This window comes from Rana temporaria, chromosome 2, assembly GCF_905171775.1.
Source record: "Rana temporaria chromosome 2, aRanTem1.1, whole genome shotgun sequence".
Classification (NCBI taxonomy): domain Eukaryota; kingdom Metazoa; phylum Chordata; class Amphibia; order Anura; family Ranidae; genus Rana; species Rana temporaria.
Genome location: NC_053490.1, coordinates 144,828,918 through 144,854,794, shown reverse-complemented (window position 1 = coordinate 144,854,794; position 25,877 = coordinate 144,828,918). Strand labels below are relative to the sequence as shown.

Here is a 25,877-nt window from a genome sequence, read left to right as displayed (position 1 = left end):
AACAAGTGTGATGGCAGGGTTTTGTCAGATAATCTGACCGTTTGTACCAGGGCTGTGGAGTCGGTAGATAAATGTTCCGACTCCTCAGTTTTATGTACTTCCGACTCCGACTCCTCTGTATTAATATGCGAATGTATTTTATACATTCCTTGAGGGAAAGAAATGCAACCTACCACAGGACTACTGGCTGGGAAGCCAACAGTCTACTGTATTGCACAGTTTAAGCAAAAGACAAACACAATGAAAACAAAGTTTTTTTATTTATTTTTTTTAATCCAGGAAGGGGCATTTATTCTAAAACATGATTTTCCTAGGAGAATCCCATAGTCATGTTTAAAGTTTAAGCTAACAATCGGAGTTTACAAGTTTTTATAGCCTTAGCTAAATGACAGCAGTTTTTCCAATGGTTTACAGCTTCAGTCTTGAACTATTGGCCCTCCATTCCCTTCACTTATACAAGTGTCTCACTCTCTAGTCCTGCAAAAAACATATTTATTTAATCCCTTATCAGTGAGAGGCTAGGTTACACATGGACAACACTATGGAAAGTATAAGTATTGCAGCTCCTAATTGTGCGTTGCGTGCCATATAGTGAAGCACATGAAAAGCATGCTTCTTCACGGTCACTTAACGTGTTCGTTTTGCGGTTACGTGAGGCACTGCATGCATTGGTCTTTATTCTTACAGTAGAGAAGTCATTAATTATAACTTTTTGTGAATTGGGACATTTAAACTTGCTTTTTTTTTTTTTAATTCCAATCTAAATTTAGTAGGAGTCGGAGTCGGTGCATTGTTTGCCGACTCCGACTCCAGGTACCCAAAATTTACTCCGACTCCACAGCCCTGGTTTGTACTCTCCATCGCACAATTCCCGACAATAGATATTTTATAGCATGCATTTTCCGACAACAAATGTGTGCCATCGGATTATCCAATGGTGTGTACAAACACGTATGCTCCGAACCAATGCTAACCATAGCACAACATTAGCAGAAGTTGCCCAAAGGGCGGCGCTAAAGAGCTGAAAAACCATGTTTCGTGTACGTTGGCTGAAAAAGTTCTGCCGTCTGTATGCATACCAACTTCACGACCAACGCCCTTCGCACAAAATTTCCACAGATTTGTCCGATTGAAATCCGATCATGTGTATACTAGGCTTTAGATTAAAAAGACTAAGGGGTCCCCTTTTACCGTTAACTTTTTTCATAATGCTTATTACTGGGTCTGCTTTTTTCACCTCTCCTTATTATACCTTCTTCAGTAAAACGTTTGATTTTTACATGTGACTGCATGCTCACTTCATCTTCTTTTAGTTTAGCTGTGTATGATGCTTTTTAACTATCTCATCTAATAGAATTCAAAGCTTGATCGTTTGCAATCTGCACATTGCTTATTAAATACATAATAATCGTGTTTTGCTTGGAAATGGCTTTTTTTTCATAATCGGCCCTGATGAGCCTTTATTGTTTAACATATAGTTTACTTTGGGTCACATGACTAAGTATCTGTCTTTAAAAGAGAGAGGGAAAAAAAAAAACCTGGTCCTTGGCAAGAGATCGCTTACCATAGAAGCTGCCTGGGCACTTTTTCTGTGTAGGGTTAGTTGTGTTCTATAAAGAGGAACTCAATAACTGCATGGTGCATGTCTATAAAACTTTCTTCCATGAAGGATGTATTTATAAAGCAGTAAATCTGACTCCATATCACTGCAGATGTGTCTTCCTGGTATTTTGGCACGTGTTTAAAATTTGGGACCGATTCACCTGCAGTGACTGTTTAGTGAATGTCATATTCACTGTTTTGTAACTAGGCCTTGTAGCTTTTTAATTACTTTCCTGACACTTCCGCTTTAACCAGAGCCATAACCGATTGCATTTGAACATCACGAAAACCTTACTAGTGATGGATTTCTTCTGGTGTCGAGGTCTCCGGGCAAATATGTCCTTTTTGGTGTTTTTACTTGATTGACAAAAGAAATGTCTCCCATATTTTGCCTTTGAGCACATTTCTGTGTCAACCAATATGTCACTGAAAAGTGAGCAGAAAAAGGTAAGTACCCATTTCAAAATGTGGCAAGGACTTGGACACAGCGTGTTCTGGATTTTGGGAAAATAGTGAATGGTAAAAAAACTCCAGGTGATCACTCACATACACTGCTCTACTGCGCTACGAGGATGCCAGCTTGGCCATTTCGCCACATGCCAAAGCAAAGAAAAAACGGTGGCTGAACCCCTCATCGGCTTTATTGCTGAATAATGGGTAAAAAAAAATAAAAAATCACAGTGTTAACGTGTTTCACGCTGCACAAGCTCCTAGTCGTAACCTATTGACACACTCCCACCGCCCTCCATATAAGGCAGGCCATAGACGAGTCAAAAACCAAACGTTCTGTCGATCAAAAAACTAAAATGCTGCACACGATTGTGCCATCGTTTTTTCGAAATAAAGTCTACCAAGTTGTATCAGGCACTTTAGATTGTGGCACGAATATCGCGTATCACAGCTGGCACGCTAATGAGGCGAAAAATGGAACGACTATGAATTTTCATTCGGTTCTCGACTCGTCTATGGCCTGCCTAAGACTACTGAATCCCCGCAGTCCACAGCTGCATCGGGTGAGTCAATTGGGCACACTTGCCATTCCCAAAAAACGATAAGATTTCTCCATAGTTTCCTGGCAACCCAGAATACACAAGCATCAAAGTAAACACAATGTTACAAATAGATAAAGTAATATGCAAATCCCAAGAAGTATCATTGACCCACCCACTGAATCTGTGGCCTGCGTGGATACCATAGTCTTATATTAGGATCCCTTTCACACTGGGGCCAGGCCGTGTTGGCTCTAAAGCTCCGCTCCTTTTAGCAGCACTTTAGCACTGTTTAAGCGACACTTTTCGGCCGCTAGCAGGGCGCTTTTAACTTCAATGAAGGGTTTAAAAAAGCCCGTGTTGCAGCGCTTCCGAAACTGGTAATCGTTCTCATTCACATGGACATCCAGGGTGTGGTAAAAACAGGTGGCCGTGCCCCCCAATCGCCAAGATAGCATGCAGCCACTCATGCTGCATTCACACCTGAGCGTCACAATATGAGTTTTTTTCTGGCTTTTTTTTTTTCTTTTGTTTGTATGGGCGTTTTTGTACAGTGTTTTTTGAGCTTTGGCTTCTTTAAATTATTCTATGATTTGTTGCTATGTTTTTCAACATGCAATAATGGAAGAAGTCTGCGCTGTGGTTACACTAGTGACAAAAAATAGACAAGTAAACGGTGATGGTGAAGGGAGGGAGGTGGATGTTGGAATCGGGGAAATAAACGTGTACAAATGCAGCAAAAATATATCTTACACAGGGGTGAAACTTAACCTGATAGGACCGAGTGATAAACCACCAAAGGAAATGGGTGAGTGAAAGGGGTGATCTACCTAATGTGTACTCAAATGCATACAGTGAAATAGGTGAAAACCCAAAACAATAAAGTTCACAGTGAGGTGAGAAAATGACTGATGAAAACAGCAAATGGAAAAAATGCCAGAATTCAGTCCAACCCAATCCTCAAATCATGCAACCCACTGGAGTGAAGTGACCAGCTTACCTCCTAGTTATTACTCACACGTAAGGTAAATAGCTGATACTTCTGGTTGGTTAGATGTCCTCTTTAACAGATCGCAGTTAGGGACCATACATGTGGAGAAAGAGTGAATGTATATAGTGGGTAGACCTCCTGTCACTCCAAGGACAGAAAAAAGGGAATTCTCTAGGATACAGTGTATGGGTGTACACTTACACAACTCACACTGTATAAGAGGAAGAAATGCCTGTCTCCACGAACGCCGCGCTCGTATCCCGATCCTTTCGTGGTCAGCACTCAGCACTCAGCTCCTCAGGGATCCATAGAAGCGGCCGCTCATGGTTGAGAAGGAGAGCAGAGAGGGGAGAGGAGAAGGAGGGGGGGGCGTATCGCGTGAGACGGCACAGCACAACAAAAACTTTAATAGCCGGTAAAAATAAAAAACTTACAGTAAGCAGGTAAAATACGGTCGCATCTCCCACGTGGGAGATGCTCGTGCTCGTGCGGTGCTCGTGGGAGATGCGACCGTATTTTACCTGCTTACTGTAAGTTTTTTATTTTTACCGGCTATTAAAGTTTTTGTTGTGCTGTGCCGTCTCACGCGATACGCCCCCCCCTCCTTCTCCTCTCCCCTCTCTGCTCTCCTTCTCAACCATGAGCGGCCGCTTCTATGGATCCCTGAGGAGCTGAGTGCTGAGTGCTGACCACGAAAGGATCGGGATACGAGCGCGGCGTTCGTGGAGACAGGCATTTCTTCCTCTTATACAGTGTGAGTTGTGTAAGTGTACACCCATACACTGTATCCTAGAGAATTCCCTTTTTTCTGTCCTCGGAGTGACAGGAGGTCTACCCACTATATACATTCACTCTTTCTCCACATGTATGGTCCCTAACTGCGATCTGTTAAAGAGGACATCTAACCAACCAGAAGTATCAGCTATTTACCTTACGTGTGAGTAATAACTAGGAGGTAAGCTGGTCACTTCACTCCATGGTGTGGGTTGCATGATTTGAGGATTGGGTTGGACTGAATTCTGGCATTTTTTCCATTTGCTGTTTTCATCAGTCATTTTCTCACCTCACTGTGAACTTTATTGTTTTGGGTTTTCACCTATTTCACTGTATGCATTTGAGTACACATTAGGTAGATCACCCCTTTCACTCACCCATTTCCTTTGGTGGTTTATCACTCGGTCCTATCAGGTTAAGTTTCACCCCTGTGTAAGATATATTTTTGCTGCATTTGTACACGTTTATTTCCCCGATTCCAACATCCACCTCCCTCCCTTCACCATCACCGTTTACATGTCTATTTTTTGTCACTAGTGTAACCACAGCGCAGACTTCTTCCATTGTTGCATTTATTCTTTGTCCTTCACTGGAAAGACTCTTTTTTGTCTGCTGCAGTCCCCCACTCTTAGTTTAATTCCTTTCCCTCCCCTCTGCCACCCCTCCATTCCCACACTTATCCACTACAGCGCAGGAGTTTCACCTAGTACTATGTTTTTCAACATGTTCATCCACTTTTATTTATTTTCTACTTTTTTTTTTCTAAGGGGTCAAGAGTTAATTTGATATAATTTGTAGTTATTTAGGTATTTATTTGTTTAGTTAGGTTAGGGGATGATAATGGGGTTGGTGGTTAATAAGAGGGGTTGGGGTTAGGGACATTTTATGTAGTTTTTATAATTTTATATTTATTTTTAATATATAATTTTTTTTAATTCTATTGAATTCTTGCATTTGAGCAGAAAAACCGTTTCCATGCATTTCTATGTAACAGAAATGCCTTTAAAAAAGCACCAATCGTCCTTATTCGAGCTACAACTTTTTGGAGCTTCAGGCAACTTGTAGTGTAGCTGTGAATAATAGATTTTTTTTTTTTATCCTCCAGTGTTTTGGAGCTTCAAGCTTCAAAACCCTGAGGTGTGAAATGGGGCCTCAGGGTTGTATAACTGCTGCCAAGTTTTGAATTTTCCTGTTGCGTTCAGCAGGCAGTACCACCACCAAGTGCTACCTGTTCAAGTAAATGGGGCTGTGCCGCAACTGAGACAAACGCTTGGCTTGCCATTGCAGCCTGGTATTAAAATATGAAATTCATCTGTAAACTGGCACTCAGGAGGTGACACGTGCAAATTTTGGAAAGCTGGCATATATATAATATTATAATTATACTGTATGTGTGCCTGTCCTTTTTTTTTTTTTTTTTATATTTTCTGTGGTTTTTTTTTTGTCCCTTTTTTTTTTATGATTACACACAATTCAAACATTTACCTATTGGTGTAATGGCTACTATGTCGGCTGCCGTTTGTGTGTGTGTGGGGGTTGTCCTGATTTTTTTTTTCTACATAAGTGAGGAAATTGTGTGGATTACAGCTGTGTGTGGATTATAGCTGTGTGTGTATATTCTGTGCTCTCTAGATGCTGCCATTAAAATTCTGCACCCAAGAACAGTTCCAGGATTCTTCAGGCTCAACAGCACCAATGCCATCCTTGAGTTCCTACTCCAGGTAATTGAGATTTGCATTGCTTGTTGCAGTTATAAAAAAGTTATTTTCTGGGTTTGTTCGTAAAACAATAGCAAATGCATTCTTTCCTTTATAGGGAACACCAGAAATAAAGGAACATTTCCTGGACTCAAAGAAAGATGTTGACAGACAACTCAAGGCCGCTTGTGAGCAGTTTATTCAGCAGCAGAGTAAGATCTTTGTTGAACCGTTAGAGGATTTTATGGCAAAGGTAACATTTTATATTTTGCTGTTATTGTACATCTGTAAGTTTAAATTGCATTCCAAAGACTTTCTTTTCTTTTGTATACATTAAGGGCCAGTTCACACTACATGCAGTTTTGTGCACTTTTTTTTCTCTGCACCCAAAATGCATACACAGCATTTTCCATGTATTCCAATGGCTCTAGTTCACACCAATGCAGTCAGTTTCAGGTGAGTTTTCATGCAGAAACTGCCTGGAAACCGACTGGAACCGGCTGCATTGGTGTGAACTAGAGCCATTGGAATACGTGGGGAAAAAAACTGTATGCATTTTTAGGGCCAGTTCACACCACAAAATGCACTCCGAATACATTCCAGACTAGTTTTTGCTTACCGTCTCGGTTCCAGTGCGTTTTTGATACAATTTGCTATGTTCCAGTACAGCTCCGTGCAGAAAAAAATGCAGCAAGCTCTACTTTTTTTTTTTTTTTTTTTTGCACCAGAAACTGACTGCATTGGTGTGAACTAGAGTCATTGGAATACATGGAAAACGCTGCATGCATTTTTAGTGCTCAAAAAAAAGCACAGAACTGCATCTGTGAACTAGCATTAAGGGCCAGTTCACACCACATGCAGTCCAGTGCGTTATTTTTCTGCATCAAAAACGCGTGGAAAGTAGGTTCTATGGTTTCCAATGGAATAGTTCACACCAGTGCAGTCAGTTCCAGGGCTTTCCAGTTCCAGAAAAAAAGTAGAACATGCTTAATTTTCCTGCACTGAACAGTATTGTAATGCAGTAAAATGCATCAAAAACACACAGGAATGCACTGGAACGCATCAAGAACACACCGGACCCCACTACAGTAAAGAGAAAAAAAAACCTCTGGAATACATCCGGAAACACATCAAAAACGCACTGGAACAGATCTGGAGTGCATTTTTGTGGTGTGAACCAGCCCTAAGACAGATTGTTTTTTTATGGGCCACTTAGGGCACATGAGGCTCAGGCATTTAGATGTCGGAGAAGGGTACAAATGTGACCTGTAGCCCCTTCTTCCACAGCCTGTCGTACTATGAGAGGCTAAAAGCTGCTGTGGCTGGATGGTGCGCCTGGTGGTACTGTACTTCAATTTAGGGAAGTGTGCGCTCAGGGATGAATGCCTAGAACAGAAGCAGTCTGTGTTGCAGGCATTTGTCCATAGACATGTACTGCTCTAAATGTGAATATAGCTAAATACACTGTCCAGCCACAACGGTTGTCGGCCTCATTGACATGCTGATGGCACTAAGATTGGATGGTATACATGTGCCCTCTGGCCCCACCTAAACACTGGAGCCTCATGCATTTGGATGGTATACATGTGCCCTCTGGCCCCACCTAAACACTGGAGCCTCAAACATTATCAGTGGGCATGAGGCCTTAAAGGACGTATATCACAGCATAAACAAAAAAGCTAGCTCTTTGGTAAAGTCCTTTTTTCTGTATGCTTAATCCATTCCCGCCCATGTTATAGCCGCATGACGCCTACAGCTTAATTCTCTAGTTCTGCCTCCCATGCACCCCCTGGGGCACTCATTGGGTGGGCTCTGTGACCACTGTGTCTTTTGTACACAGCTGATCACAGATCGCAGTAAAGAGCCAATCCCAGCACCCCTTTACCATGTGATCAGCTGTGTCAAATCACAGCTGATCACATGTAAAAAGACTTGCCAGTTAACGGCAGTCCTCTCCTCACACGCATTGTTTACACTGATAATCGGGGCACTGATCATCAGTGCCCATCGGTGCAACCTCATTCGTGATGGAAAATTACTTCTTTGCAAAATTTTATTTTATTTATTTATTTTTCTTGCTCTCTTTCCAAAATTTTAAGTATCATTTGTTTAGCAAAAAACAAACAATTGGTGATTAAATACCATCAAAAGAAAGCTCTATGGGCCAGATTCTCAAAGGGCTTACGACTGCACAACGCCATTTGCGCCATCGTAAGTCCTAATCTGGCCCGGCGTATCTATGCGACTGATTCTTAGAATCAGTTACGCATAGATATCCATTAGATCTGACAGGCGTAAGGCTCTTACGCGGTCAGATCTTGGATGCAATTTATTTTCCCGCCACTAGGTGTCGCCGACGTCGTTTTCCCCGTCGTCTATGCAAATGAGCTATTTACGCGAGATTCCCGAACGTACGCACGGTCGACGCAGTGAATTTGCGACGTTTCCGTAGCTTTTGCGACGCGTAAAGTTGCCCCTGCTATATGAGGGGCAACCAATGTTAAGTATGGCCGTCGTTCCCGCATTGAAATTTAAAAATGTACGCCGTTTGCGCAAGTCGTCCGTGAATGGCGCTGGACGCCATTTACGTTAACGGCGAAACTAATGACGTCCTTGCGACGTCATTTTTAGCGCAATGCACGTGGGGAAATTTTAGGGACGGCGCATGCGCAGTACGATCGGCGCGGGAACGTGCCTAATTTAAATGATCCACGCCCCCTACCTGGATCATTTGAATTAGGCGGGCTTGCGCCGGAGGATTTACGCTCCGCCGCCGCAACTTTACAGGCAAGTGCTTTGTGAATCAAGCACTTGCCCGTAAAACTTGCGGCCGCGTAACGTAAACGAGATACGTTACGCTGCCGTAGTTTTACTCCATTCTACGAGAATCTGGCCCTATCTGTCTCAAAAACCTGGATAGTAATGAGGGACCTTTTTTGGCTTCAGCTGCTCCCATCCTAAGCTACGCTAGAACAGGACAAATAGAAGCATTTATCCCCCCATAACAAGATTTTGGCATAAGCCAGATATCTGTCATTGTTAGTAGAGGTCCATATTACCATCTTCTGTATTTCTTTTTGTACACGTTGTTTTTAAAGAAAAATAAATGGACCACAACAGTGTGAACTGAACCCCTAAAATTAATTATACATTGAAATTGCCATATAGGAGAGAAGCAATAAAATACATTTCATTGATGGGATGTGCTTAAAACATGTGATTTTCTTTTTTAAACATTTAGGGATCGATCCATAATTTTTTTTACACACGATTAACAACTTTCAACCAGAATTCACATCTTTTTTCGGGTGAATCTTGGGTAAAATTGTTTATAAATAGACCCCTGAATCTTCTTAAGGCCTTCAAACATGCCGGTACTGCATTGAAATGTCTCTCCTTCTCTGCCTCTGTAAACAGAGGATGACCTCCTGCATCGCCACTTCCATTAGACAGCAGGAACAGCTTCTACGGAGATTAATGGACTGACTTCCATGCTAAAAATACCTTTTAATTTCTTGGTGGAAAAACACAGACAGCTGAAACGTGTGCTAAAACTTTCAAAAATTGCATTTTACAGAATAACTCTAGCGTGACGGCAGGAGGGCTTCGGGAAAGCTTTTCTGCTTCTCCGACACCCCAGACCCTCAATCTCTACTGCTTAGTGTTTTTATTTTTATTTTTTTTCAAGATTACAGTCCATAATATTTCTTTTTATAACGCTATATTCCTTTCCATTAATTTCAAAAGCATCACATTCAATGCCAAATTCCATTGTCCTTTCTAATCTGTAAGATTCAAGCTGTGATTTTTTTTGGCTGGTTCAGTTTAGAAATGATAGGCGTTTTCTTGTTGAGTGCCGCGTATAACTGTGGCACACTGAAAGCACAGTGCATTTAGCCCATCACTTGTTTAGGGACAAGACAGACATTTATTAGTAGAAAACAATGATTATACTAATAGTACTGAATTGGAATGTGAATGGCAATAATATTTTCTAATATTCATATAAAGCAATGTTTCAATGGCAGGGCTTAGGCTTTACATGCAGGATATCCTTCTGGGAGGGTGTGCTTTCTCTGGTGGCAACTAACACAGGCAGCATCATGATTTAAAGTGTGACTTAGGGCAACATTTTGGATAGACTAAAGCCTCATACACACAATCGGACTTCCAACTGACTTTTCCGTGGATTTTGCTCCGAATGGGCGTTGGCCATGAACTTGTTCTGCATACACATGGTAGGACTTTTTCAGCCAACTTTCGCCAAATCACATGGTTTTTCAGCTCTTTACCGCCACCCTGTGGGCAACTTCTGCTATTGTCTGATCTTTAGCATTGGTTCTGAGCATGCAGGTTTGTACTTTTGGACTTTAGTCCAATGGACTTGTGTAACAAATGGAAAAAGAAAATATGGACAGCCGCACTCCAAAAAACCTTGATGGTTGTCTTTATTTAAAAAAGGAAAAATGCACTACAAGTCACAGTACACTACACGGGAGTAAAACCTCTGACGCGTTTCGCACTATAAATTAGTGCTTAATCATAGCTTGGACAATCGGATTAGCCGACGTAGGACATTTGTTGCTGTAAAGTTTTTCTGTTTGCACAGCGAACATTTGTCCGATGAAAAGCACAAAAAGTGTGTCTGATGGTGCATACACACAGTTGGATTGTTTGCAAAAACAGGTCCGTCTGACATTTGTTGTCAAATAGTCCGATCGTGTGTATGGGCCTTAAGGGTGGGTAATAACCTCTGCCATTTTTGCCTGTGTCCAGTAGGGCAGATTTCCTTTTTCTTCCTGTCACGCAGCCAAAACAGGAAGAGAGAGGTATTCCCTTACTTTTAGTTTCGGTGCCGGTAAATTATAAGTCAGAGTGACTCAAGTCGGACCAATTGGAATGGTTCCATTGCACAAAATGGGGTCCGACTTCTGATGTGACAAGTGCTCCAAAGTCGGAGTGATTGTTGCATCAGTGTGACCCGAGCCTCAAGGCAAAACTTTTTTTAATTTTGGATAGAAGGGAGATGGATTAGAACACCAAGAATAGAAGGAAAATTGCCCCAATGGGACAAGCATGGCCAAAATAAGCCTTGCATGGATTAGAACCCTCACTTACTCTAGCCAAAATAATAAAACCAATTTGACTATAGTTCTACTTTTAATATAGAATTGCATTCCCACCCCCATTTTCAGCCATAACAGCCTTTCCACGAGATGCTGGAATGTTTCTGTGGGATCGTGTGCCCATTTAGCTATAAGAGCATTTGTGATGTCAGGTACTGATGCCGAGTAAGAAAACCTGACTTGTAATTGGCATTCCCATTCATCCCAAGAGTGTCCAGTAGGGTTCTAGTCAGGGTTCTATGCACAACACTTTACTTTCTCCACACCAAACTCATCAGACCATGGGCTAGATTCAGGTAGCTATTACGGCGGCGTATCTCCAGATACGCCGCCGTAATTTCAAATCTGCGCCGGCGTATCGTTACGCAGATTCTCAAAGGCAGATACGCTCAAAAAATAGGCTTCCTCCCCCGACGTAACTTGAATGCGGTGGCGTATAATTGTGTGCAATATTACGTTGGCCGCTAGGGGCGCTTCCGTTGTTTTCGCTGTAGAATATGCAAATTACCTAGATACGCCGATTCACAAACGTACGTACGGCCGGCGCAATTTATTTACGTTGTTTACGTTAGGCTTTTTCGGCGTAAGGTTGTTCCTGCTATTAGGAGGCGCAGCCAACGTTGAGTATGGACGTCGTTCCCGCTTCGAAATTTAAATTTTTTACATCGTTTGCGTAAGTCGTTCACGAATAGGGCTGGACGTAATTTACGTTCACGTCGAAACCAATACGTCGTTGTGGCGTACTTGGGAGCAATGCACACTGGGATATGTACACGGTCGGCGTACAAAACGTCAATCACGTCAGGTCATCATAGATTTACATAAAACACGCCCCCCTTCCACATTTGAATTACGCACGCTTACGCCGGCCCCATTTACGCTACGCCGCCGCAACTTACGGAGCAAGTGCTTTGTAAATACTGCACTTGCTCCTGTAAGTTACGGCGGCGTAACGTAAATACTATACACTGCACCGCCGTGGGAACAAGCGCAGGTACCTGAATCTAGCCCCATGTCTTTATGGTCCTGATTGTACACCGGGACATGGTCATGCTGGAACAGAAATGGACCTTCCCCAAACTATTGCTAGTTTAGAAAGCGCATCAGCCTAAAATGGCTTTTTACTGTTTGGAGACACCTGAACTCCATTATTTAAAGGGGTGTGCACAATTAAGGTCATGTCTCCACAAACTTTTGTCCATGTGGTGTACATATTGGACCCAGAGTGCCGGAGATGCTCCAGAAGGTTGCTCTTTAGATGCCTAGACTTTGGTCGGCCGACTGTGAGAGTGGGAGCATGTGAGGGAACATTGGGAATGCAGAAAGAGGGTTAGCGTTTGGTAAACACTGTAATATCCAGTACAAATAAAGCTGTGATATATTCCTGCGCTTAGGGTGTGTGATGGTTTCAAAATGATCATTTTCAAATAATATGGTGCAAAGGTGGTTGCTGCTCTTAAGAAGGTGATGTGCCTTACATGTGTATAGAGCGCTACCCAATAAACAATCGTAATGCAAATAAATACATCAAATGCTTAAACACACGGTTATAAATCAAATGCTTATATGCATAAAAAAAATCCACGTAAAAGTTTATGTAAACAAACATCTTATGTGATTAAGCTTCTGTCATGGAAAAAATGCCAAAGTGCTGTAAACCTATATTTCCGTGCAATCCCCTCCTGAGATCTCACACATGGCTAACAATAGTAGTGGTACTTGAAACCTTCAAAGTCTTGTCATGGTAATTTACGCAATTGATCAAGGATAATAAACCTTTAGATTTGTTTTCCTCTGTGTTGCTCGGTTCTCTTCTGATCAGATGAGACCTAGAATATTATCTCGCTTAGAAAGTATGAGCTTCATAAACTGTTGGTACACAACTCTTTCCTGCAAGCTGAATACTGTTACTGTACTTTTATGAGCTGATTGGCAAAAGAGACCAATATTTTTCATTTTAAGGTTTAATTTAGAGTTTTTAGATTGAAGTTCTGTTGCAAATGTCTGCATCTCACACTAGGGGGCAGCAGATTGCCTTCTTTTTGATATCTCAGTCAGTATCTGACTGGCAGAATTATGCCTATATCAGTCTTTAAATGTTAAATTAAGATTTATTTCATGATGTTCTGTAAAATATTGCATTAAAATGCCATTAGTAGTGTCTCTTCATTCTGGTTCTTAAATTGCTAACTGTGGTAGATCATCTGCCCATGTAATTTTATGTCCTCTGAGATGTTTTCTAACTACAGATTTCTTTTAGGTAACTGCATTGAAAACGATGGTTAACCAGGGTGGTCCAAAGTATAGTCTTTCACAGCAACCATGGGCTCAACCAGGTTTGTGGCATTTACTTCAACCGTATATTTAATCAGTAACTCGTTAAATATTGGAATCCGTCTACCACACTTCAAGCATCATTATGTGACTATTTAAATCTCATAAGCATACAGCCTATATTATTCCAAAAAACATAATTTTAGGGCAGGGATTTTATTTTTTTAAGGCTAGGTTCACACTGCTGCAAATTCAAAATCGCGCGATTTTACCGCGATTCGCGGCCACGATTTCGGGAAATGCCAGTCTATAGAGCTGAATTCCCATCGCACACAGATCAAACTCTCACAGAACCCTTTTTTCCCGCAGCTTAGATTCGCACCACACTGATGTGAACAGCACTAATGGAAAACTATGTTATTTTAATGACTTGCGAATTTGAGCGATCGCAACGGCTCAAATTCGCAAAAGAATTTGCAGCAGTGTGATGCATATCCTACATCTATTTTAAGTGCACCAATGACATTGACTTTTTCATTCTAGTCATGCTACTATTTGGTATCGCCCCCCCTCTGCATGCTATTGAACCGGCTGAAGGCACAGTCCAATAATAATCCATCATTCACCAGGTTCTGTCTATCAACTAGACCAGGGGTCTCAAACTGGTGGCCCTCCATCTGTTGTGAAACTACAAGTCCCATGAGGCATTGCAAGGCTGACGGCTACAAGCTTGACTCCCACTGGCAGAGTCATGATGGGACTTGTAGTTTTGCAACAGCTGGAGGGCCGCCAAGTTTCAGACCCCTGAACTAGACTGTCCCTGCCCAACTGTGCCTAGACGGTCCCTGCCTAACTGTGCCTAGTGAGCGGGGACCTGTTGGTGAACCACACTGTTCAAATTACTACAAAATCGCCAACAAATTGTGACGTTTTACAGCACACCCATGTAATCACACCCTTTTTCTTTATTACACAGTCAGATGAGCTAAATGACTGGGAGGAGGGGGTTTGCTGCTCTCCTCTTGTTCTCTGCCACTGAGAGAAAACAGGCCACCAACTGCAGTCTGTATACATTTTCTTTTTTTTTTTTTCTTTTCTTTTTTAAGTAAGGATAATCTCGCTAGGTATAAAATACAAGTTTCCAAATGTACACAATATCAAAGCTTAAAGTAGAACTATAGGCAAAACCGTTTTTTGCCTTGAGTAATGGGGAGGTCCGTTTTTTTGCTCCATTGATTTCCCTTCACTTCTTGTCCCATAGCCAAACAGGAAGTTAGAGTAAATCCCTGAAAATGAAGTGGATTCCTTGGGGACCCCCAGGTCACCAGAACTAGTGTCCCCATCTGAAGATTTTTTTCCCTCTATTACTTTTATGGGGACAACCCAAAAATGTTTTTACTTTCACTTTTCATCATAATGATAAATAGGGCGAATCTCCCTAAGGCTGGATTCACACCTATGCATTTTAGTGCTTTTTGCATTTTGCAGATTTGCACTACAGAACATGTTCCATAGGAAACCATATTGGATCGACTGTAGTGCAAATCTGCTAAGTGCAAAAAGCACAAAAAATGCATAGGTGTGAATCCAGCCTAATGAGGTAACAGACCAATTAAACCTGACGGGTTCTAATCCATCTCCACTCTATCCAATAATGTATTGAGAACAACAATTGTTGCTTTTATGGTGAAATGACTAGCATAGTTATTTAGCTTTTGTTTTTAGCTAGACTGTCACAGTCCTTTATGTTTTGTTAATCCTTTGTATGTGTACAAGGTTGCCTTTTTCAGTTTTATCAGCCTTCTATATAAAAACATTAAAGAAGCTGGAGTTAACCAGTTTACCCCCAGGCTAATTCTGACATTTCTCACATACATGTACAAATCCTGCATTTTTGTTTATGCTAAAAAAAATTGCTTAGAACCCCCAATTTATTTATTTACTGTAAAGAGGCTCTATAGCTGATTTGATCACTTTTATCTAAGAGAATCACCGGCTGAAAAAAAAAAAAAGCATACAAGGATCCTGGTTTTAACTGCAAACATAGTCCTGATATTAATTACCTTGCTATGAGGCCGTGTGGGTGTGTATATGTATATGTATGTATATATATATATGTATGTATATGTATATATGTATATGTGTATATATATATATATATATATATATATATATATATATATATATATACACATACACACACACCAGTATTGAGATGGTTAATAAAGATTTTCTTGCATTTGCCTGTTTGTTTTAATTACACTTTCATTCCTTTTTTTCCCTGCTGTTTTAAAGATGCTTCTCCACTGTTTACTGCATTACATTAAGAGAAATGTGTTGAAACCTTGAAAAGCATGTCACAAGCACATTAAATTGCTCTCATGTAATGTCCATAATTGCGCAGTTGGATAAAATTTGTGTTTGGAGTGTGTGGCCTCCATTTTTAAATGTGTACGCTACAAACGAGTCGGGAACAAGGCCTAGTAAAAGCTGGCACCCAGCACTGAGTTTGCTGGGAATATAGACCTGAATGTAGCACAATGGCCACATAGTACAGTGATAAGTGAGTGGTGAGATGGAGGCCTTGTGTGGCCCTGAAACGTTGCTTTCTTTTTTTATGTGTAATTAAATGGATCACGAAGAGCGATTTGTTGCGCTAGTGATGTGATTATCAGCTGCACTGCATTTGCAACGGCACCATTTGTTGTAATTTCACCACTACATACCCTGAATTAATGTTGCAATGGATTAAAGTGGAACTGAGCTCAAACTGTGAAGATTTGCTATGTTAGTGGGAATATTGATAAGTGCTAATTGTACCGGAGTAATTCCCTAAAAAATATACCCTTGTGTCTTGAATTTCTTTATAAACGTAGCCGTGCACTTCCTGGTATGTGAGGCGTTCTAGGCAAAGCTATACCTACAGCTTCATATCTGTATATCTGCAGTGTGAATCCAAGGATTCTTTTACATTGGCATACCATACCGTACACCATGACAAAGGGCCATCGTCATCTGAGTGGGATGCACCGGTGTGCGCAGGTAGTCCGTTAAAATTAGTGACAGGTGGCCGGTTTCACGGACCTACATAGATCTTTAAGCTCATCTTAAAGTTATAAGTCCATGAGTCTGATCTGTGCATCGGACCCACATGATTGCACACTCTGGGCCACACTTGAATATTCACGTAGGTTAATCTGCCCACCTGCCTTGCTCTGGGCCATACTTGAAGATTTATGTAGATTCATCTGCACACCTGCCTTGATTTTTAAAGCCGAAGTTTCAAAAACGTTAAGTTTTCGGCATGTGCCGGAATTGTAACACCCCCCATTGGTTGTGCTCTTAACCAAACTGTCAAACCACCCAATGGCTGGTGTCATAATTGATCACATGTGCAGCATCATGGCAGCTGTAGGTTAAACAGAGGCAAACATGGCAGCCTACTTGGCCGAAAACGATAGCGGGGCTTACTTGCACTTTAACTTGCTGCCTGCATACGGCTGCATGAAACACATGTGCGTCCTGCAAGGGTTAAGGAAGCCCTTTGCGTTGCGGCTGTAAATGAGGTTGAATGCCATTCTCAGAAGATTTGAAGTGTTCTTGCTGGATGCTCTGAAATATATTCTCTGCTAGATGCTCTAAAGCAGCCAAGCTTTCTACATAATTGATGTATAATGCAGAATAAGGCATTATAAGTCACTTATGGGGAAAGATCAGCTGCAGGGAGACCACAGACAAATGTGAACTAGTCATTTGCCCTCTGCCTGTGGTTTTTTTTTTTTTTGGGCACAATCTCCAGAGTTTAGTCACAGCAGTTGCATTCAACTGGACGTGTAATGTTTGAAGACATTTTCCCCTTTATCCAAGCACTTTATTTGGTTCTAATGTGTGTCCGTATCATACGACAGCATTTCTAGTCGGTAACTCGCTCACCGTAATCCAATCAGCTTGCAGTGTGAGCAGCTAGGTCTTAATACAGAAGAAATCCATTTGAATGTGAGGAGCTACCATTAGCTGTATCATGACCTGGATAATTGAGAACATTCAGACATATTTATACAATTGTGTTTTTAAAACGGAAAGGAAAATGACAGGGTATAAAAGAGAAGAGAGGCACCAATAAGTTGCTAAATGTTGTACCTTCATTAAATGTAACCATATTGCTACACTTAGAGGCTCCTCTCTTCTCTTTTATACTTGGTTGTGACATGACGCTACTCTTATATCAAGACATCGCTTGTATATCAAGGCAAAGTTGATTAAAACGTTTCGCTTGTCTTGCAAAACACTCTTAAACCAAGGTTTTACTGTATAGAGCAGGGGTCTCAAAGTACCGGCCCGCGGGCCATTTGCGGCCCGCGGACCGGTTTTAAATGGCCCGCAGGCAGGGCGGGTGCCGCGGAAGTGTAGATCGAGGTGCATGAAGAGTAGCGCAGGAAGCGTCTGTCATAAGTTCACTTGTCTCTCATGTCACACTGCTACTCCCCGGCGGCCCCTCCTCTCTTCTCGTCCATCCCCATTTGCTTGTGACATCATCTGAGATGGAAGAGAGGGGGGGGGCCGCCGGGGAGTAGCAGCGTGACATGAGAGACAAGTGAACTTATGACAGACGCTTCCTGCGCTACTCTGCCTTTGAAGAAAACAACAAGTAAATGCTGACCTGTGCCCTGATTGTGCTTTCATGTGCCCTGATTGTGCTTTCATGTGCCCTGATGTGCTTTCATGTGCCCTGATTGTGCCCTGATTGTGCTCTGATGTGCTCTCATGTGCCCTGATGTGCTTTCATGTGCCCTGATTGTGCCCTGATGTGCTCTCATGTGCCCTGATGTGCTCTCGTATGCCCTGATGTGCTCTCGTGTGCCCTGATGTGCTCTTGTGTGCCCTGATGTGCTCTTGTGTGCCCTGATGTGCTCTTGTGTGCCCTGATGTGCTCTCGTGTGCCCTGATGTGCTCTCGTGTGCCCTGATGTGCTCTCGTGTGCCCTGATGTGCTCTCGTGTGCCCTGATGTGCTCTTGTGTGCCCTGATGTGCTCTCGTGTGCCCTGATGTGCTCTCGTGTTCCCTGATGTGCTCTCGTGTGCTCTCGTGTGCCCTGATGTGCTCTGATTGTGCCCCATGTACCCTGATGTGGCCCATGTACCCTGATGTGCTGGGCTTTGTACCCTGATGTGCTGTTTCATGTGCCCTGTACCCTGATGTGCCATGTCCTGCACTGTGCCATGTGCCCTGTCCTGATATGCCCTGCCCTAATGTGCCGTGCACCCTGATGTGGCCTGTTGTGCTGTACCCCTATGTGCTGTGCTCTGATGTGCCCTGTACCCTGATGTGCTGGGCTTTGTACCCTGATGTGCGCTGTGCACTCATGTGTGCTGTGCCCTGATGTGCTGTACCCTGATGGTGAGTGGTCAGTGTGTAGTGTAGTGGTCAGTGTGCAGTGTAGTGGTCAGGGTTAATAATGCGTTCGCTGACACCAGTACTGTTTTTGAAGTTTGAAAGTTTGCATGCGGCCCCCCATGGGATATGGAAACTTGTCTTGTGGCCCTCAGGTAATTTGAGTTTGAGACCCCTGGTATAGAGCAATGTCCGTTTTCTGCCAGTCATTCAGCTTTCAGTCCTTCTTTTTTTTTTTTTTTTTTTTTACGTTTGGCTATGCACAGTGCCACACTGCTGGAATAGACAGTGAATGTAAGCATTGTTTATTTGAGCACTGAGAAGCTGAACGCTCTGATTTATATCTGAACGTCTAGTACAGTACCAGGAGAAAATTGGTTAAATAGTTAAAGTTGACCAAATTTCATCTGTTTTCTAATGAACTGGCTGAAATGTGATCAGTATGTGGCCCTGTCGGCACCATTTCTTTTGACTTTGATTAAAATATTGACAAAACGAGGGTGAAAATCTGACAGCCGAACAGTGCCTGCATTCAATCAGATGCAGGCACTGTTTGGGTAGTCTGACAGCCAGAGGCATTATCTGTTAGAATATAATAACCGCAGCCAGAGATTCATCTATCCACATTATTTAGTGCATATGGAGGAATCTGTTATTCTGTCATTCAGCCTGCAGACTAAATGCAAGATTTTTTTATATTTATGGTCCACGTTGTATAAATCCCAACAAACGGGGAACACCTTCTTTGTGCTCTCTTTGGGCTGTTAAAGCGGCTGTAAAGGTGTGTTTTTTTTTTTTATAATAACATGTTATACTTGCCTGCTTTGTGTGATAATTTTGCGCAGAGCAGCCCTGAACGTCCTCTTCTGGGGTCCCCTACTGGCACTCTTGGCTGTTCCTCTTCTGAGTGCCCCCTTAGCATGCCACTTGCTATGGGGTCACTCAGGCTATGTGCATCCATAGACGCACAGCTTGTCCCCACTCTCTGTGCCCTCTTTTGATAATTTGGCTAATGGCAGCAGAAGGTGTCCACTGCTCTCAGCCAAGCTTCTGAGAGCACAGAGGGGAGAAAAGAACTGAAGCCAGGCACAGTGGTGGATCGATACATGACTCGAGTAAGTATTTAAGGAGGGGGGTCTGGGGGCGCTTTTATTGGAAGGTTTTTACCTTTAATGCACAGAATTTATTAAGTTACAAAACCTTTTGTCTTTCCAACTGCTTTAAATATTCTATTGAAAAATGCTTGCAGTATGTTTGATATTCTAAAAAATATGCATTAAAGTGATTGGAAAGGTTTTGATAAAAAAAAAAAACATGTCATGCTTACCTCTTTTGTGCAGTAGTTTTGCACAGAGCAGCCTGATCCTCTTCTTTTTGGGCTATGGGGCACTGAAGCAGGCTTGCTCCTGTAAGTAGACATTATCCATTCAAATACAGAGTGTTTTGGCTCTGCCCCCGCTCTCTCCTTATTGGCTGTGATTGGCAGGAGCCAATGGCGCCTGCTGCTGGCTGTGTGAGCCAATGAGGAGAGAGAAACTTGGGAGAGCTGCTGCTCTCATGCACATCACTGCATCTAAATGGGACTCAGGCAAGTATAAGGGGAGTGGGAAGCTGCATCCAGAAGTTTTTTTACCTTAATGCATAAAATGCATTAAGGTAAAAAATATAAAAACAAGTCTGTCTTTAGAACCACTTTAATTCTACCCAAAATCCAGTAAGCTTCTAAGTTCCTGGATTTCTGCATTGTAATTTTATGCCGTATTTGTACCCTACCCAGCAGTGGCGGCTGGTGCTCAATTTTTGGGGGGGCGCAAAGGAAAAAAAAAATTGCAGTCTCACTGTGCCCAAACGCAAGCCACTGTTACATGCCATCAAATGCAGCCACTGTGCCATCAATTCGCACCACTGTGCCATGCCATTAAACGCAGTCACTGTGCCATGCCATCAAATGCAGTCACTGTGCCATCAATTCGCACCACTGTGCCATCAATTCGCACCACTGTGCCATGTCATCAAATGCAGTCACTGTGCCATGCCATCAAATGCAGTCACTGTGCCATCAATTCCGCACCACTGTGCCATCAATTCGCACCACTGTGCCATGCCATTAAACGCAGCCACTGTGCCATCCATTGTCACCACTGTGCCATCCATTGTCACCACTGTGCCATACATTGTCACCACTGTGCCATACATTGTCACCACTGTGCCATACATTGTCACCACTGTGCCATACATTGTCACCACTGTGCCATGCCATTAAACGCAGTCACTGTGCCATCCATTGTCACCACTGTGCCATGCCATTAAACGCAGCCACTGTGCCATCCATTGTCACCACTGTGCCATGCCATTAAACACAGCCACTGTGCCATACATTGTCACCACTGTGCCATGCCATTAAACGCAGCCACTGTGCCCTTTAATGGTCGCCGCTGTGCCAATTGTCCCCACTGTGCCCTGTAAATTGCGTCCCCCCCCCCCCCCCGCCCGGCACTTACCTTTACTGGAGTCAGGCATCCACGTCCCACGATGTCTTCTCCCGCCCTCGATGACTGACAGGCGTCTCAGCCAATCAGGTTACAGGTAGCCAGAACCGGCCAACGTGATTGGCTGAGACGCCTGTCATCTTATTCAAAGGGCGTACAGTCTGTGCGCTCCTAGAATAAGCTTCTGGGACCCGAGGGCTGTATTGGGAAAGCCTATCAGAGCCGTTGGCTTTGATAGACATTTCCCTACAGCCAACCAGCTGGCGTTATTCAGATGGCCGGACATTGAGCGCCGACCATCTGAATAACAGCGGCAGCGGCGAAAATAACATAGATTCGTGCAATGCATGAATCTATGTTATTTCACTCAGTGGCGGTGAGAGCCAGAGGGGGCGGCGCTCCAGCGCCCTCTATGGACGAACCGCCACTGCTACCCAGTTAGTCTCTTGTTGGCTACAAATTTCCTCCCTTCTAGTTCTAGCACACGTCTTATAAGTGGGTAGTAAGGCTGCTCTTTCCTGGATACAGTAAGTGAGTGAGCGTAGTCATCCCAGGATCAGAAGAGTGTTATTTGTAGCTTCACCGGCTGAAAGTAAGGGGTAAGCATTCAAAGACGAATGCAACTATCACATCTAAGGAGTGGTAAGCTGCAATATACAGTTTTTTTTGTTCTGGTGTGTGTATATATATTCTAACTATACTTCAAAGTACACTGGTCAGTATCTTATAGAGATGATCCATAAAACCACCACTGCTAGTGCTTAGTCAAAATCCCACTGCTTCTAGGTACAGGATAGCCCACACTCGTACAGAACTTAATTTCTCCTTTTACCAATGGTATACATTTTCCTGTTATACTGTTCATTGTTTAATATATGCTTCTCTTACAGTAAAGATAAATGACTTGGTATCTTCTACCTACAAAACCATAAAAACGAAACTTCCAGGAATACTGAGGAGCATGTCATTGTATTTAGCAAACAAAGACACAGAGTTCATTCTCTTCAAGCCTGTTCGGGTGAGTAAATGCTTGAAGCAGGCAGTACTGTGTTCCGTCAGTTACCATTTCCTATTATGTACTTAACAACTTTTACTGCCTAGACAGAACTACATATATACAGTGCATCCGGAAAGTATTCACAGCGCTTCAGTTTCCAATTTTTTTTTATGTTCTAGCCTTATGCCAAAATGGATTATATTCATTATTTTCCTCCTAATTCGACAAACCATACTCCATAATGACAATATGAAAGAAGTTTGTTTTAAAATCTTTGCAAATTTATTCAGAATAAAAACAGAAAAAAAAAAAAATCACAAGTACAAAAGTATTCACAGCCTTTGCTTAATACCTTTTTTAACCACTTCCAGACCTTAGGTGTTTTTCAGATTTGGTGTTTGTAAGACTAAAACAGTTTTTTCTGCTAGAAAATTACTTAAAACCCCCAAACATTATATATATATTTTTTTCTAACACCCTAGAGAATAAAATAGTGGTCATTGCAATACTTTTTGTCACACCGTATTTGCGCAGCGGTCTTACAAGCGCACTTTTTTTTGGAAAAAATTCACTTTTTTTAATTAAAAAATAAGACAACAATAAATTTGGCCCAATTTTTTACATATTGTGAAAGATAATGTTACGCCGAGTAAAATGATACCCAACATGTCACGCTTAAAAATTGCGCCCGCTCGTGGCATGGCGTCAAACTTTTACCCTTAAAAATCTTGATAGGCGACGTTTAAAAAATTCTATAGGTTGCATTTTTTGAGCTACAGAGTAGCTCTAGGGCTAGAATTATTGATCTCGCTCTAACGATCGCGGCGATACCTCACGTGTGTGATTTGAACACCGTTTTCATATGCGGGCGCTACTCGCGTATGCGTTCGCTTCTGCGCGCGAGCTCGTCGGGACAGGGCGCTTTAAAAAAAATTTTTTTGGGTTTTCTTATTTATTTTTATTTATTTTATTACTTTTTACACTGAAAAAAAAAAAAAAATTTGATCACTTTTATTCCTATTATAAGGAATGTAAACATCCCTTATAATAGAAAAAAGCATGACAGGTCCTCTTAAATATGAGATTTGGGGTCAAAAAGACCTCAGATCTCATATTTAGACTAAAATGCAATAAAAAAAAAAAAAAAATATGAAACTGTCATTTTTTCAAATGACAAAAAAAAAATTGTCTCTTTAAGAGGCTGGGCGGCACTGACGTTTTGACGTCACTTCCGCCCAGCAGAGCTATGGGGACGGGCGAAGGAGATTTTTCCTTCAGTCTCGTCCCCAGTCACCAGCCGAACGGTCCCGATCGCCTCCGCCGCTACCGACGGCTCCGGTAAGCGGCGGAGGGTGCGGGAGAGCGGCCCCTCTCCCGCCAACGATAACGGCGAATCCGCCACGGAGACCGCCGTTATTGTGTACCGGACCGCGCACACTAAAGATCGATACCTCGGTTGTGGCAGCAGCTGCTGCCGTTACCGAGATATCAATCTTTAAAAATAGGACGTACATCGTCGTGCGCAGGTCTGGAAGTGGTTAAAGCCTTTTTCAATATGATTCTACAAGCTTGGCACACCTATTTTTGGACAGTTTCTCCCATTCTTCTTTGCAGGACCTCTCAAGCTCCATCAGGTTGGAATGTTGGTGCACAGCCATTTTCAGATCTCTCCAGAGATGTTCAATCGGTTTAAAGTCTGGCCTCTGGCTGGGCCACTCAAGGACATTCAGAGTTGTCCTGTAGCCACTTATTTGTTGTCTGTGTGCTTGGTTTCGTTGTCCTGTGGGAAGATGAACGTTCACCTCAGTCTGAGGTCAAGATTGCTCTGCAGCAGGTTTTCATCAAGGATGTCTCTGTACATTGCATTCATATTTCCCTTGATCCTGACTTGACTCCCAGTTCCCGCCGCTGAAAAACATCCCCACAGCATGATGCTGCCACCACCGTGCTTCACTGTAGGGATGCTATTGGCCAAGTGATGAGTGGTGCCTGGTTTCCTCCAGACATGACGCTTGGCATTCAGGCCAAAAAATTCAGTCCTTGTTTCTTCCGACTAGAGAATCGTTTCTCGTGGTCTGAGAGTCCTTCAGGTGTCTTTTGGCAAACTGCAGGCAGGCTATCATGTGCCTATTACTGAGGAGTGGCTTCTGTCTGGCCACTCTACCATACAGGCCTGATTGGAGTGCTGCAGAGATGGTTGTTCTTCTGGAAGGTTCTCCTCTCTCCACAGAGAAATGCTGGAGCGCTGTCAGAGTGACCATCGGCTTCTTGGTCACCTCCCTGACCAAGGTCCTTCTCCCCCGATTGCTCAGTTTGGCCGGGCGGCCTGCTCTAGAAGAAGTCTTGGTGGTTACTAACTTCCATTTACGGATGATGGAGGCCACTGTGCTCATTGGGACCTTCAATGCTGCAGAAATGTTTCTGTACCCTTTGCCAGATCTGTGCCTCAATACAATCCTGTCTCTGAGGTCTACAGACAATTTCTTGGACTTCATGGCTTGGTTTGTGCTCTGACTTGCACTGTTAACTGACCTAGTATAGACAGGTGTGTGCCTTACCAAATCAAGTTCAATCAACTGAATTTACCACAGGTGGACTCCCAAGTTGTAGAAACATCTAAAGCCAGGGGTCTTCAAACTCTGGTTCTCCAGTTGTTCAGGAACTACAATTCCCATCATGCCTAGTCATGTCTGTAAATGTCAGAGTTTTACTTTGTATGGGGCATGTAGTTCCGCAACAGCTGGAGGGCCATAGTTTGGAGATCCCTAATCTAAAGAATGATTAGTGGAAACAGGAAGCTCAATTTTGAGTGTCATGGCAAAGGCTGTGTGAATACTTATGTACATGCAATATTTTTTTTTAATAAGTTTGCAAAGAAACGTATTTTGTGTTGTTGTTATGGGGTATTGTTTTGTAGAATTTTGTGGAAAATAATGAATTTAATCCATTTTGTAATAAGGCTGTAATATAACAAAATGTGGAATAAGTGAAGCACTGTGAATATTTTATGGATGTACTGTGCATACATTGAGTTGCATGGTTTAGTGTAGATGTAGTTACAGACATAGAGCAGGATAATAATTTATACAAATGTTTCCATTGTTTATTTCTGTACTTGCATGTCAAACAGATTACATCTTTTCATTATTTGTATTGATTGAGTTTTATGCTGTATTTTATAAAATGTGCAGACCATAACTGATATGGAGACTTTTTGAGGAAAAAAAGAAAAAAAAATGCTGTTTTTTTACCTTTTTTATAGGTTGCAAAATATCCACTTAAGCCCCGGACCATTTTGCAGCTAAATGCCCAGGCCAGGTTTTGCGATTCGGCACTGCGTCGCTTTAACAGACAATTGCGCGGTCGTGCGACGTGGCTCCCAAACAAAATTGGCGTATTGTTTTCCCCACAAATAGAGCTTTCTTTTGGTGGTATTTGATCACCTCTGCGGTTTTTATTTTTTGCGCTATAAACAAAAATAGAGCGACAATTTTGAAAAAAATGCAATATTTTTTACTTTTTGCTATAATAAATATCCCCCAAAAAC

General features: G+C 42.4%; 1 protein-coding gene across 2 annotated transcripts in view; it reads left to right on the top strand.

Moving 5' to 3' along the window:
• COG3 (component of oligomeric golgi complex 3) overlaps nt 1–25,877 on the top strand; it is a 133,272-nt gene that overhangs the window by 93,127 nt on the left and 14,268 nt on the right. For both annotated transcript variants that reach the window (XM_040341274.1, XM_040341273.1), the window contains exons 18-21: nt 5,989–6,077; nt 6,172–6,306; nt 13,440–13,515; nt 22,224–22,351. In XM_040341274.1, coding sequence (XP_040197208.1) covers nt 5,989–6,077; nt 6,172–6,306; nt 13,440–13,515; nt 22,224–22,351 — 428 coding nt within the window. The remainder of the gene's footprint in view (nt 1–5,988; nt 6,078–6,171; nt 6,307–13,439; nt 13,516–22,223; nt 22,352–25,877) is intronic.